We start from the raw sequence: 16243 nt of genomic DNA, 5'->3' as shown, positions 1-16243 counted from the left end.
GGAAGAGGTGGTTATCCTGTTCAAGAGTCTAGATGAGACTAAAATCTTAGCTAAAGAAATCTCCATAGACGGCGCCAAATTGTTTGACCAAAAGATATTGAAACCTTTTTGATTAAATCAATTAAGAAAGTTGAAGGGGTAAATCTCAGCCAAGTATAACAAGATCTAGCTTGAAGGATGCTAAGAATGAACAAGATGAACAATATTTCTTTGTATTTCAGAGTTGAACGACAAATTATAAATACGACAATTTTGAATGTAGAGAGATTTTGCAACAGATATTCTTAGCTTCAAGTAAAAGTCGTATATATTTCTCAGAATTGTGATCCAAAAAATCCCCCCTTTTACAGAATGTTTGGTCCCCTTTTATAGGAGACAATCTCCTTTTTTACCCTAAAAGAAGGAAAGTACAACACAAAGAATATTAGAAAGGCGTATTCCCATTGTTCCTCATCATGCTAACGCGTCCACAGACGTCATACGTTTGCTAGCCACTGTCAATCGTCGTCCTATCGTAACGATCCTTAAGACGCGGCGTCATAGGGACCTTGCTCTCCGATACACTTGGTATCGATCGTAGTCGTCCAAATTTCGACCCATACACTATTCATGTTGAAATCGTTAAATTGGTCCAAACAATGGTTAATTTCATAACTAGTAATTTTACAACTACATAATTTTGTATTTGTTTTCGTTGATAAATTGCTATTGTCATAGCATTAAGGGAAAAAAGAGAGGAAATTAATGGCAGTCAAATTAGTTGATGAAATAGTACAAGATTATGGGTGTGTTTGGTATAACGGAAAATGTTTTCCAAGAAAATGTTTTCTTGGAAAACAAGTAGTAATCTTATTCATTTTCCGGTGTTTGGTACATAAATTAAGGAAAATGACTTCTCAAGAGTATTCATAAATAATTTAGATATAATAAAAATGAAGCCATAAACTTTCAAACCAACAATCTTCCGAACCCACAAATTTTACAAACTTTCGAACCGCTAAACTTTCAAAATCGCGGAATTTTGAACCCGTAAACTTTATTATTTTTAAACCTGTAAACTTCCAAACACATAAACCTCTGAACTCATAATTTTGGAACTTGTAAAATTTGAACCTTTAAACCGATAAATAAAAAAATTAAAATTGAAAAATATATTTAAAAAATATTTTTTTTTGGGGGGAGGGGGGCAGTAAACGAAAAAAAATAAAAATTTAAATTATTTGAGCGGGTGGGGGGGGGGGGCAGGTGAGGGGGGTTGGGGTGGATGGTAGGTGGTGCAGAAAAACAAAAAAACATAAATTTGAAATTGCAAAAACAAATTAAGGTAAAAAAAAATTTGCGGGGAAAGGGGGAGTGGGGTAGGGGGTAGGGGGTAGGGTGGGGTGGAGGGGTAATAGGGTAGGTGGTAACGGAAAAACTGTATTTTTAAAAAAAAATACGCCTTTTTTGGAGAGGGGATGAGGTGGGGTTGGTGAAAGTGGGGAAGGTTGAGAAGGAGTTTGGGAAAATGTTTTCCCTTCTTTCGATAAGGAAAACATTTTCCTCCAATCAGAGGAAAATGAATTCATAAGAAAAATATTTTTCAAAATATTTAAGCCAACCAAACATGGGAAAATTGTAAAACATTTTCTGGAAAATATTTTTCTTTCATGCCAAACACCCTATATTACTTATGCATGCAATTATGTAACGATGAAACTCCAGTATATCAAAAGGTTTATTCATAGTTCTGAAGTTCTTGTATATTTGAGAGATACATGATCACGTACTTGAATTTTAAAGTAATGCTTCTAAGTTCTAACTACTCTATGCATGGCCACAAGATGAAACTATTTTGATTTCATGATGTGTAAAAGGATTGTAAGTAATAGTAAGAAGCGAATTTAAGATTTTAAGTAATTAGATATGAGTTCATAATACTATATTTATTATTTTTTTGCTATAAGAAATGTGAAAATAGTGAATGCGCCTATTCTTATTTCAGATTCGTTTATCCGTATTTCAGATACGTTCCATCCATTTACAAGAAAGTTTTATAATTTTATACATAATTGACACATGATCTTAATTAGTAAATACATCAATCATTAATAAAAATTACAATCTTCTCGTGTGAACGCAATTTGTATCTAGACATTGTCGTTTCAAGTTAACTAAAAAGAACAAAAACAAGAGTGACGTGTAACACGTGTCCAGTTGTTTAACACGTGTAATATATTTTTTTTGAAAAACGTTGTAATTACTTTCAACATAATTCAAAACACACAAAATATAGATTTTCAACATCTGCCCTCCATTCAAAAAAAAAAAAAATTAAAAGTAAAAAGAAAAATGAAGAAATAGTGTACAAAGTTGCAAACTTGTAAGAACATGTATATGTGAACAAAAGAGAGAATATATAGTCCTAAAAAGGAAAAGAAAAGGCAGCTGAAAATCTGTCATACCCCAGTCCACTCTTCTCTCCTCTTTCTCTTCTCTTCTACTCTTCTTCAGACCCCCTTTCTCTCTTTTTGCTACAAAGTGTAAAATTTATGCTTTCATTCAATTTAACTCTCTGCTTTATCTTCTTCCAATTCCAAACACCCAATAAAGCCAACACATTCTGAAACTTATAACCAAGCGGTGGCCAACAAATTTTCAATAACCAAAAAAAAAATGCCAGCCCAGAAACGCTATTTGTCGAATTATCAAGATGACAATAACAACAACGAAGACGATGATGAGAACTCTCCCCAGCATCAGCACCGCCGGCGGAAACATTCACGACGTGTTGCCGGCGAACAAACACGAGCTAATATGGAAGAGCAACAAGTAGATGAGCAGGAGGAAGAGGAAGATGAGCAAACTCAAGCCCAAGATAATGATGATGAGGATGAGGATGATCAAGAGGAAATTAACCAATCCTCTGAAGATGGTTACGTATCTAAATTCCAAATCTGTGTTTGCATTGCCTTTTTTTTACTGTTATGAATGTGTGTTTTTTACCGTGCATTAATGTTTTTGGTTATTCTGCGTTTGTTGTTTAATGATTTGTTTGGCTTGATTTTATGCTGCAGATTCTGAGGGAAGTGGCACTGACCCTGAAGCCTTTGATGAGTAATTCTCTGCATGTTTAATTTCGTGTTGCCTTTTACTTTTAAACTTGTTTGATTGTGATTTTTTACTTTAATTTTGGCTAAGTTTCTAATGCACTTGTGCTGCTTGATTTAATGCGCAAGACATTACTGCATGTGCCCTTCATTGGTTTATTATGTGGACTTCTAAAGGAAGACTTTTTCTATAAGTAGAGTACTGATTGTGAAGTTGGAAATGCTATTGCGGTATGGTTTTTAGCTGCAAAGAATCCATCTTTATAGCTTAATCACACTTATGTCTTACCTATTTTTTCAATTACATTTCTTGATGCTCTACTTTTGCATTTACTTGTATTCTCAATCTTTAGGTATCTGGATCCTGCCCCAAGTGTAAGAATTTGGGCTAAAACAGTAATTTTGTTCAAATGAACGTCTTTCAAATTTGAAAATGACTGTAAAGATTTACAGTATGTTTATAAGGATGTAATCATGTAGTGTCGTGCATGCTATTGCGGTATGCATGCCTGATCCAAATTATGCAGGCATTATTTTTCACCAATATAAAGTCACTACTTCTGTTGAATATGCAGGGAATACTATTGCCTTACTATAAGACTTGTGAGTATGAATTACATAATACTCAAATAGGTTGCCCTTTTGCATGCTGAACTGAAAGTTAAACTGTACAGATTGCAATCAGTCTTCTCCAGAGTATAGAACCTTATTTATCTTAATGATTATCAAGAGATAGCATATTTTCTATATTGTTTGCTTGGTAGAATGATCGGCATCTGCAGCATTTTCGTTTTCTGGGTATCTGATGTGGTTTTATAACTTCATAATCTTTGCCTGTCTGCAGATTGATTGCCGTGTCACGATCTGAGATTCGCACCAATGTACAATGTCCTATATGCTTAGGTACTCTTTGTTATTTTATTTTGTCATATTTGAATATTTACAGCTTCGAGTTTTTTGCTAGGATTTCGACGAGAGAAGTTTTTTCGCACAATTATTTCAAGTTCGTAAAGATGTAGAATGTCCAATATGCTTAGGTATATCTGCTTTCACATCATTCTATGTTTTTAATGTTCTATATTTTGGTTACCAGTCCAAAAAACGTTATGATATCTGTGATTTTTACCCTCTTTTTATAATGGCGGTGTCTGGACCGCTTCCGCGCACCTCGATTGTTCCACTGTGTGCCTGGTACTGTCCACCAGCACAGGTACTTGGGAAGAAATCACCTCGTATTTTTTTGCCTTGAACCCTGGTCTCCAAGGTTTGCACCCACTTATTGGCCGCTATGTGCAAATGGCATATTTGGGATTTGAACTTGTGACCTAATGCAACTTTTTGAACTCCCTTTACCACCACTAAAACATTTCCTTAAGGATTTTACCATTTCACTTTGCTTTTTACACATAAGTTTGTTTTTCAAAAGTTTGCTCCTCAAGATATCACTTTGTTTGTTTTCCTGCATCCCTACAAGGGGACTTTAGATGTTTGGTGCACCTCTGAAGTTTTTGGATGTTTGACTCTTTCTGTGGTATTAATAGCTGCACTTGGTTACACAATAAATTATCAGGAAGGGCTAACTTTTGCTGGTTGTCTTTTCAAGAAAACTATGCTTGTTTGTAGATCTAACATACTTCTACGCTTTTATTTGTTTCATTAACTACCTATTCCTTCAATTATATTAATGTTCTAAGATGTATTCCGATGTAATCACTATTATCATTTTATCACCGAAAACAGTCTCTCTTCTCTAGAATTGTAGATGTTGCGACTGCTTCCACTTCTACACAATTTTTTCATTAAGAAATACAAGTTCAAATATAAAGGTCGACTACGTGTTTTCAGAAAACAAATGCCACCATTGAAGTTGATTGTTTCAATTGGGATCTTTCCCATATCATTATTGCTTGGATCGATCCAGGACTAATGAAACACCATCATTCAGTTGAAGGCCTGTCTATCTGCATGTAATTCTTAGAACTGTCTGTTTAAAAAGAAATGACAAATATCTGAGTTATAAACTATTATAGGTAGTTGATGAAACTTGACAGGCATTGGGATATTTCTAATTATATGGTGATGCAGCAAATGATGTCTAAGCACCTGGAAGAAAAGGGATCAAAAGAAGACACCTTGAAATTTTTTCTTAGCGTCATAATATTTACCAGGCCAGTCATGTATAGTTGGGCAGTTTTTGTCACAGGCTAGAACTGTACTAATAATTCACATTTGATCCTCACGATTCTCGTTCCAGTTATTCTCAATGATCCAGTAACCATTGACATCTATTTGAGTCTGATACGAGCATAAACATTCTTGGATGAAATGTGTATTCTATTGTACTCAGTTGAAAAGGTCTTCAAGATGCTTTAATTGAGGTAAATTATATGTATGTTTAGCACCTGATTGAATTTAGGAGTGATCTGAATCCTCTATGGGCTTGCAGTAGTGATGTCAGAATTTTCTTTCTTTTGATTGTCCATGAGTAAAGAAAGTATCAACACTGATACTGTAGAATTTGGTGTGATACAAGCATAAGCTTGTGCTGGTGGCTCCTAAAGCCGCTTCTGCAACTGCATGTGCAGTCAAGGCAAAGTTAAGGATCACAAAAAAACGTAACGCTGGAAATGATACCCTCGTTAGATGTGAATTTATCTGCAAGGTGGAGCAAAAACTTGTTAGAGACTTGAAAGCTGTAGCTTCTATTTCCTTGTAATGACTAAGCAACTTCCAACACATGGCTGCTATTCCAATGACTTCATATTTGGTTAAAATCCTACTCCCTCCTCTCTCTTTCATTTCCCATTCTGTGATCAAACCTGGCAATGGCACCTGGGCATTGGATGTTTTGCTGAGACAGATGGAGTATGCCTTTTTGAAAAACTGCCACAAATCTACGATCTTTTTCCTTTTCTGGAAATGTTTTCAAGGTGTGACAGACTATAGTCTTACAGTTGTCAGAGACTTTAAACCTTTAGTTTAGACAAAGGGAATACTTGAAAAGACCATGATTTTACTCCTCTGAAGGGCGTGTAGAATATGAGGAAGTTCTGCTACATTAAAAACAAATCCAGGTTCTTCTCCCAAAAGGAATTCCTTCACTTTTCATTTAGATCTTTGACGAGAGAACTTCTCAATATGATCTTCTATCCTTTCTCCCCTGAGTTTTTCATGGTAACTTGTGCAATTGTCTTCCACCCCAGTTCTAAATCGGAGGGATAAACTCTTAAGTGCGTTTTCTTGTGCCTGATATTATCATAAAGTTGAACACTACTTGACCATTCAGCTGGTTCACCTGAGAAATCTCATTTTCTTATCCTTTCTATGTTTCCAGCTTTTGCATCATCTTGAACTTTCCAGATATGACTCGTTATCAGCAGTATCTTCAAAACTTACTTCTTTGTTTTATCTCCTCAAGCAGGGATTGTTAGTATTTTATGTTTTCTGCAAAATAATGGAAAAGGATAATTACCAAATACCTTCATAGGAAAAGGAAAACTAACAAACACAGGCTTCAGTTGGTTTACTTTTTTTCATCAAGATTTGCTGGTTACTCGTTGGACTTCGGCAACTTAACGAACAACTAAAATGACCATAATCTTCTCAATTACCATGCTGTATTCCTGGTATTACCTTTATATGCTATGAGGAGCCAATTGTTTTCCGGTTCTGGCTGTCTCTATGGTGCTCTACATATATCAATCACAGCTGCACTGAGGTTCCACTGCTTAATACTATTTTTGATTACTAATTTGCTATGTGTTGATTGAAGACTACAGAGTCCAATAGTTTTTTATCATTGGGTGTCTGCACTGCATGCACAGGTATTATCAAGAGAACTCGGGTTGTGATGGGATGCCAACACCGTTTTTGCAGAGAATGCATAGATAAATCAATGAGACTGGGGTATGCAATGCAATAAATCAGTTTTGTGATTCGACTAGTCATTAGAAGCCAAGAATACCTGATGACTATTGTGGGTTTATCTTGTAATCGCCCTTTTACAGGAATAATGAATGCCCTGCTTGCCGCATACATTGTGCTAGTCGACGGTCACTGAGAGATGACCCTGGATTTGATACCTTAATTGAGGCAATATATCCAGACGTTGAGAAGTACGAAGAGGAGGTATTTCCTTAATTAATATTGTGCAACTTAATGAATCCCCTCCCCCGCCTTTAAAATGAAAAAAAGAAGGGGCACTATGAGAAAAAGAAGAAATACAAAACCACTATAGGCCTCTATTCCTTTCCTCTTCCTTTAGATGAAACTTGTCTGCTAGTTTGTGGAATACCTTGTTTCAGGAGCTTGTCTTTCTTGAAGAGGAACGGGCACTCAATGAACAGGTCAGTTAAAGAAGCAACTGAAATCCTCATTCTTGAATGGGCATGCATTTGTTTGCATGTTTGTGGTTCTTGTTTTTGGTGTATCCTCTTTTCTTTACTGTGTGCATATATCTCAACGTTGTTACTGGAATAGAACACACATAAAGGTGATCTATGCATATTTATTACAGGTCCATGCATGTTGAAGATAGTTGTTATGAATTAACAGAACTGAATCTGTTGACGATGTTTTCTTTGTAATGTAATAGATTCTGTTTTTCCCCCTTATAACTGAGATCTAAAAGATGTCATTCTATAAAGAATTACTTTGGAAACTGAGACTCCTACTATGTCTAAATCACATGCTGTGTTCTCAGAAAATGAAGATCTCAATGTGTCCGTCTGAGCTCGCTGGTATCTCACTCCAAGTGTCCTATTGACGCACTTGTTAATCCATCTTTTAAAAGGCTATGTTCTTGTATTTGAGGATCTGAGAATGAAGAAAGACTATTCTACCATTGTTTGCGAAACACGTGTTTTTTGGGTGTGATAATATGCCTATCCAATAGGCCAATTTACTTTTATGATTTATCTAGTAGATTATACTTTACCGTGGACGTAAACTTTAACTAAAATGGACATAGAGCTAAATTTGGCTTTCCTTTCTGATTGACACTTCGCTATATCCTTTCTGATTGATACATGCCTTGTGTTTTATTGGACAGATTCAAGCATCCATTGCCCAAATTTCTCAACGCCAATCTGAAGCACTAATTAAGAGGCGCAAAGTTGGTAAAGACATAGCTGCTTCCTCTGCACAAAGAACACCTCGCAACTATCACAATGCTTATTCGAGAAGAAGAAGAAACAGTCAGGGGGCTGAACCTGAGCGATCTGATCCAAATGAGAGTGAAAATGATGATCATGACAGGAATAAAGATTCACCTCCCAAGGATGAGCGTGGAACACAAACCAAGTTCAGGAAGCGCCGGAGGCGCAAAGGAGCTCTGGCAACCCCGACTTCTCCTTCAGCTGCCAGTCCAGACGGTGGACACATTGAAACTGCAGCAGAACTACCCAGAGAAACCGTAGGTAATTCTACTGGACCTGCACTGAAGCCTGAAACACTTACTTGGGGAAGAGGTGGTGTCCGAAGTCACAGTCGACATGGCAGTGCAAGCGGTAGCAGAAATGCTCGTAACACTCGAATATCAAAGTTAGTTGATTATCTTGAAAGTGTCCGAACAAATGATGGTGAGGTATTATAAGATTCTCTACATCCTTGTTCATCTGATTCATGAATGATATTATCCTAGCTTCTCTTATAACATCTCAAATGAGCATGAGCTATGTCTGGTTCTTTCTCAATGGTCACTTGTCCATAATTACTGTTCTTATTTTGCAGTTAAATATCCATCTTGAGCTTATTCCATTGGACAAACAAACAACACCAAGTCTGAAAAAGCCCCATCTCTGCTGCAGGCCAAGTACATCAGTTGAACACCTCTACGAAGTAAGAATTCCTTTACATCATACTGTATTAAGAAGAAGAAAATTTCCTTTCTAGTATGCTTGTCAAAAATAGATATGAAACATAATCATCTGGAATCCTCAGTGACCTAAAACATGAAATTCTCTATAGTAGATGCAAGACAAATTCGACCATTTTGTGCTGCATTATCTTATTCCTGATCACAAGGAAAGGCACTTCTGATTCTGCTATAATGTCTCAATGCTGATGATACATGTTTGTTGTTCAAGGATTATGCCTAAATATTTTCAGAAAGGATTTGCTTCCGTAGTACTTGCAGGTCATTTATTTTTCCGTTTTCCCTCAATAACCATTTTGGTAATGATACTCTGAATGCAGTTTGTTGCTCAGGATATAAAATCACAAGTAAAAGATGTTGAATTACTGGCAGTAAAGGACAATACCACTGTTAACCATTCAACCTTAATGGATGCATCAAATATGCTAGCCCGAGTGGTCAGTGGGTCCAATGTTACTCTGCAAAGCTTGGAAAGGCAAGAAACTTTGGAAGGAATTAATTCAAGTTGCCCATTAAATAAGAATCTGGTGAGTTGGAATTACAAATGAGGAATCAAGTCCAATTATTTTATCTTATAATAAACTTTATGAGGTCCATTAGATTTGAACAACCTTTTCTCTGTGGTTTCAGATCCTTGCTTACGTGCAAAATAATTCTGAGGTATGACATTATATTCAGCTGATATGTGAGTTCCTTGAGTTGGCTTTGTAGAAGGACGAGTGCAGAGGAGAAAAGAAGATAGCGGTGTATTTAAGAATTTCTTTTAGTTTTCCCTGAACAGCAATAGTCTGATTCTGCAGAATATAATCCTTCTTGTATAATAAATTCTGTGTTTTTTTTCCTTTTTTCCTTTTACTCACCAGCATTGAGATTTTGTTTGATCTCCTTATAGAGTGACGGTAATTTATTCCAAGGAGATTCCGACTTGATATATCTTCAATTATGCATGAACACCAATTCACGAAAACAGACACTAGCAGATTTGTCCTTTTTCCCTCTTCCCATTTTTTCCAAAGTGTACATTGGTACAAACCACTATACAAGAAAGATTATATTTAGTCAAGGAGATTCCGACTTGATATTATTTTCATGAACATTTTCCAACTCTTTCCATTTTTTCCCAGGATATGGGTTTTAAAACTCTTACTTCCCGCTTCCTCCTCTTTCTTATTTGATGTTAATACCAAACAGATGAATGAAAAGGGAAAATAGCATGGCTATTGCTAATATATAAAAACTATTTGGTATGTATATTCAATTCACAATGAAATAAAATCTGCTAACGAACATATATTTCGAAGAATTCATTATATACCAAAAAAGGCACATCTTTTACAGACAAACACAGTACTGGTTCCAGCCATTTGGTAGCATTGTCCCTCATCTCTCCATGGGGTTCAAGGATTCTTGAACAATTCATCCCCAGTTTTTGAATCATTAAACGTTTTTGACCTCACTGGGGACATCTTTCTCCTTCATTGTCTTTCTAAGAATTTATAAGTTCACCTCATCCGGGAGGCAGCACTAGGAACTGCTGCTGCATAAGGACACGCCATTTTTCTCCTTTCTTGCCTCTTTCTTGGGTGATCTTGGTTTTGTCACTGCTCTGGAAGACCTGTGAATACGCGTGCAAAAAAAAAGGGAGGCAGCACTAGGAACTGCTGCTGCATAAGGACACGCCATTTTTCTCCTTTCTTGCCTCTTTCTTGGGTGATCTTGGTTTTGTCACTGCTCTGGAAGACCTGTGAATACGCGTGCAAAAAAAAGGTTCAGTAGTTGTTCCATATGTAAAAAAGGAAAAAAGAACCCGGTAGAAATTAAAAATAAAGGAACATGACTAAAGGTCTTGCAGCAGGATTTTACATACTTCTCTGGGAGGAAAGGATTATCAAATCTAGGCACAGATCTTGCATGAGGCACCAAAATTTTCCGTAATTGTTTCAAGGCCTTCTCCTCCTCCATCTAACCAAATTCAAGTAAAAATTAGTCTAAAGCACATCGTTATAGTAGCTCGAAATAACACCATGAAGATGCATACCAGTCTAGCAGCTTCTGCCTCCTCCCTATATCTTTGATACATTTGTTCTTTCCCTTAATCTGCAAACCAACTTATAACATGAGTGCTATAGGCTTAGTTCCCCGAGAAAGTTACATGCAACTGTAAAAAGTGTTACCTTCTTGTCAAACTCAGCTCTATCAACAGCACGGTAGATTAAATTCCTGTACTTGAGTTAGTGGTTTACGTTCTTTCTCAGGAACTGGAATTGGATCCCTACACATTTTAAAGGGTGGTAAAAGCATTATTCATCTTTCAGATTCACTAGGAAAATAGATAGTAGATAATGATTCATTCTTTGAGGTCTTACTCGATCAAGACTGGCTGCGCTCTAAAAGTCCTCATCTTTGCTTCTTCCTTCTCCAATCTTTGTCGTTCTTCCAATTCCCTCTGCATCTCCCTCTCATGCCTGAGCAGACTCTCCAGTTGGAAAGGTTCTGGTTTTGTACAATGCTTTGGTTCTGGTTTTGGTGGAATCTGGCAATAAAAAATATAAGATAATGAGTGCACATAAGTTTGGATGTTACAATAGTTGGTGTTTACATACCACAGGGTAATCAGTTGTGTAAGGATATGGAATTGCTTTGGGAAGTCTTGACCTCTCTTCTTCAATCTGTTTCTGTAGAAGTTCAGTGAACAGTTTCCTCTCTTTCTCTGCTCCTCTTTCCTGGATTCAAGAAAAAAGCCAAGCCATGAGGAGCTATGTCATTTAGATAAGAAGAAACAAAAACAAGGACATAAAGAAAAATTGCATACCTCTGTATAGAGATGAAAAGGATTTGGTCTGGTGTTTCTGGGTATAGTTTGTTCAATTCTAGGTTCAGAGTTCAGAGAAAGCTGAAAAATTGGGAAAGTACAGTGAGAAAAATGTTAAAGTAGAAGGGGCCTAAAGGTATTTCTAATGATAGAAGTACAGTAAGGAGGATGATATTCTGATGGAACCTTATCAAACAGAACAGCAACGTTAGCAGGAGGCGGAATCCTTTCATCTGTGGCAAAATGAAATTCTTGAGGCACCGTCACCCGCTTCTTTGTGATGCCACCCTGCTTCTTTGTGATGCAGAACATTCCCAAGTCTCCTTTACTTTCAAAGATCTGCAATTTGAAAAAGTCAGCAACACATGAACCAATTTTGACAACTAGTAGTAATAATTAATAGTAGTCCAGAAGGTAGAAGCTTCTGGGGTTGTTTTACCTTCTTATTCAAAGGCCTAGCCTTGAACTTCGGAATTTTTTCGAGTTCTTCTTTTTCATTTTTGGTAATGGTGGTAGAGCTGGAGCTTCGAAGAGCTGTTCCCAAATGTACAAAAGAAGAAAGCGAGATAAGATCAATATGAAATATTCAGAAAGCTAGTGGCGGCAAAACTATCTATAGTACCTTTTTGTTCAATGGACGAGCCTTAAACTTGGGAATTTTGGCCATCATTTCTTCCTCAAGCTCAGCTGAACTCTTGACTGTAGTTGGACGGACACGTTGTGCTGTCTCAAATTCTGGTTCTTTTGGGGCAGTCAATGTAAGTTTAGGCTTCCTCTGCATCAATCATCCTTGGTGATGAGTATGATAATTTAGAAGAGATCTAATGGAAAAAAGGAAGTAGTCGATATCAAGTAAAGGCTTCAGTGAGTTACATGCGGAGTGGAACTACTTATGCACGACAGTGACATCTCCCTTGTGCTGGACTGAAACTTCTTCATCATTTCTGCTGTGGAAATAAATGGTGGTACTGGTTCTCGGGCATATATCTTAGACAGTATGAACCTCTAAGTCAGATTCTGAATATTCCAATAATCATATATATTTATCAAATGAAAGATAAAGAACATGTTGTCGATTCAGTAGAAGAGAAGGTGGTGCAACTAGCTCCAGGCCGTGTTTTGTGCGGCAAATTTTGCGGTTTGACATTCAGAATCTATCGATTCAGTAGGACAAGATTGCTTGAGGTCAGATAAAAAAAGCTTTAAATATTCTTCATTATCCAGAGAACATAAAGGATAGATAAACTAACTGTCTGGCTTTTCCACTTTCTAGTTTTTGTCTCTTTATAGCTTGATTTTCTTGCCCAAAATTGGGCGTTCCAACAGCACTTTTCATGATTGCTTGCCTGCGCAGCAAATGAAGTTCACCGAATCTATCAGACCAGAATAACTTAGGGAGAGCGGGAAGGGGAAAGAACAAGGATAGGATAAAAATCGAAGTGCCAAGAAACTACTATAGCACATCACTTACTTTCTCATGCTGGAAGGAGCAGTGCTCATCACTTGCGACAATTGTGGTGTAGTTTTGGACTTCAATGCTGAAGGATTTCTAAGCATGCTTGCAATCTTTTTAGCTGTCTTCTGCTTGTTGGACTCAGTCTTCCTGGGGTCTATCCTCTTAGACATTGTAGGTGGTGGTCCCGGGGTGCAAATTTCTGTACAAGAAGGTACAGAAATTGTCCTAGCAGCTGAAATTGTCCACGGAATGGGCAAAGAACTAAAGCGACAAATCGAAAAGCCAAGCTAAAGTATAACTAACCTTGACTAGTTGGATGTTTCTCAACAGATTCCTGTTAGATTATAATAGATACAATCAGATACAGAGGCTGAAATAGGAAATGTTCACCATAGGATATTGGGAAGACTGCCATTAACCTCTTCCTTAACCTCAGAAGACAAAACCTCAGCTGCAGGCCTGTTTTTCTTTGGTGTCTCCTCTTCCAAAATCTTAGAAGACGTAAGCTCCGCTGCAGGTCTGTTTCAGACAGACCCATCAGTGCATTGAAAAGTGTAAGAACATGATGGTTAAATGATAGTAAAATGAATTGGCATTATATTATCTGAATCATAAGTCCTTTTGCACTATAAAGACCTTGAATTACTCTGCAACTACTCGCCTTCAGTAAAATCACATGGGATCTCAAGTTGTACTGATCTGGTGGCCTTGATTCTTGGCATACAAGCTGCAAAATTCAACGAATAGGTAAACAAACATCAACTTCCATTTCAAATTGGTATCCTCATGATAGAACTGTGCTCATTACCAATCTACATCCAATGTATAGACTAGGGGTGTCAATGGTTCGGTTCGGCCGGTTATTTTATAACATTTGTACCATACCAATTTTTCGGTTATTCTATTATGTAAAACCAAAATTAGATTTTCCGAAACCATCCCAATCATGTCGGTTTCTCTTCGGTATCGGTACGGCTCGGTTAATTTTCGGTAATTTTTTTGATTGTCATGTAAAACTCACTAGTAGAAGTAGAATGCAATAACATACGTACTTTTATAGGACTTAGCAAAGCTCTTTACATATTTTTATAATTTAAAAGGTGATGAATTAAGAAAACATGAAAGATGGCTAGTGTATAGATCCATCAACTACTCTACAACTACGTACATAAAAGAAACTAAGCAAATACAATAAAAATATAAATTACACGAGTAGAAAGATATTAACCAAGCTAGCACTCAAGAATAACGTTTATAGAAGATTAAATATTCAAAAAGAAAAATCCAAATCATACGAAATGAAACATATTCAATACATTGTAATTTGCTACTCATAATCGCTACAATACCTTGTGTCTTGCTAGTGAATATGCTGGAAATAATTTAGTTTTAATAGGAATAGCATAATAGGTTTGGAAATTAATATTTTGAGTTTAATTACTTGTTAGCTTATAATTATTTCATAATTTCAAGGCCCAAGAAAAAATCCAGTGCTTTATTATTTTTAAACTTAATATATAAATATATTTTTTATATTTTAAATTTATTCGGTACGGTTCGGTATTTTTCGGTTTATTTTCATAAAATAAAAACCTACCTTAATTATTGGTACAGTTATAGATTTAGATAAAAACCTACGGTTTTATTAAAAGAAACCTAAAATCGGTTCGGTACGGTACGATTCGATCGGTTTAATCGGTTTCTAAATATCCATTGACACTCCTAGTATAGACAATGACGCAACACATCTAATAGTATTGCCGGATCTATAAAAGGGAATCAAATTGGGGAAATTGAATTGCCAAAAAAAAAGTCCAGCTTGAAGGTTAGGCATTCCTAAAAATGACCTTGAAATAATGCCCTAAAGGCAAAATGTTTCACAGTCAGTCTCAATTTTGTTCTGCACCAGGATGCATTAGGTCCATATTTATCAATAATTTCAAGGTTGACCCCAACTAGTTTGGGACTGAGGCCTAATTGATTAATGAATTGGTATTACAAGCATATCTATCTGCTCTTTAGTTCACTGTATTCAGTGACTAAATCTAGTTTCCAAAAATCTCAAAAGTTTAAACTAAAGTGATATACAGGTATGAAATGGAACTGTAAAAGCACTACTCCGACTTGTAAAATAACTATGATAAAGAATTAAGACTTGGTATGTTAAACAATCTATACAAAAATCAAACAAACAGTACCCTAAGTTTTTGAGGAAACTGAAAGGAGAGAAACATAAGAGAAGGGGCATAGCTGATTGTACTTTCAAACCAAAGCTCAGCCTTGCACATGTCCTCGACCGTCTCTCCATTAATGAAATCGTAGAATCGCGGCGCTGAGAACTAGTAAATTTCATCAATTATAAATGAATTAGGATCGTCTTTTGCGTCCGCCATTTCTCCGCGCCTGTGAAGTTTGAGGAATGAAAGAAAAAGAATGAAGAGTATTCTCTGTCTAGTTTTGATGTTCTGGAAATAGAAGATTTTCTTTCTGTGGGAGTGAAGGGGTATTAAACAACGGTCGAATTTCTATTGAACTTGTTGACCGTTACTATAACGGCTATAAACCATGTGACCAACTCCATGGAAGGAACGCTGTCATTTTGGCTTCATGATATGAACAGATGCTAAACTTTTTTTCTTTTTCATTTGCAGATGCTAACCAAAATTAAACGGAAATAATCTCCATTTTCGACTTTTTACCTTTTTTCTGTTTGTGGTCGGTTCCAACTCTAACAGTTCCTAGAATATTCTTTTGCAACATTAGTTATAAATTGAAGTTTACATGTAATAAGCTTTACAATTGACTTACTCTTTCTATTATGATATTTTAAATTTAACTAATATTCATCATGGTTTTTTTTATACTACTAGGTCACATTCACCTATTGTATTAGGTAATCTATTTTATTTTTAATATTATCACATTTTATGGATTGTAATATTTTTTTGGTGACTTGCACAATAAAAAATTACGTTACGTTGATAGTTGATGGCAGGCTATAAACTCACGTT

General features: G+C 36.3%; 1 protein-coding gene and 1 pseudogene across 2 annotated transcripts; one reads left to right on the top strand and one right to left on the bottom strand.

Annotated features, from left to right (window-relative positions):
• The first annotated feature begins 2404 nt into the window (after positions 1-2404).
• LOC107798106 (putative E3 ubiquitin-protein ligase RING1a) lies at positions 2405-9890 on the top strand. 2 transcript variants are annotated; one of them, XM_016621062.2, is made up of 11 exons: positions 2405-2914; positions 3057-3096; positions 3934-3970; positions 4054-4126; positions 6914-6995; positions 7097-7217; positions 7394-7435; positions 8140-8673; positions 8820-8927; positions 9285-9491; positions 9595-9890. In XM_016621062.2, the coding sequence occupies exons 1-11, from the start codon at positions 2656-2658 to the stop codon at positions 9628-9630; spliced, it is 1539 nt and encodes a 512-aa protein (XP_016476548.1). In that variant the 5' UTR covers positions 2405-2655; the 3' UTR covers positions 9631-9890. The 2 variants fall into 2 exon arrangements, with proteins under 2 accessions (XP_016476548.1, XP_016476549.1); XM_016621063.2 differs by lacking the exon at positions 4054-4126 and having other exon boundaries at positions 3934-3992.
• Positions 9891-10162: 272 nt separating this feature from the next.
• On the bottom strand, positions 10163-15966 carry LOC107798105 (protein TPX2-like; annotated as a pseudogene).
• Between the last annotated feature and the right edge of the window lie 277 nt (positions 15967-16243).

This window comes from Nicotiana tabacum, chromosome 10 (assembly GCF_000715075.1).
Source record: "Nicotiana tabacum cultivar K326 chromosome 10, ASM71507v2, whole genome shotgun sequence".
NCBI classification, from domain to species: Eukaryota; Viridiplantae; Streptophyta; class Magnoliopsida; order Solanales; family Solanaceae; genus Nicotiana; species Nicotiana tabacum.
The sequence above is the reverse complement of the archived record's forward strand: the minus strand, read 5'-3'. Positions and strand labels throughout refer to the sequence as shown.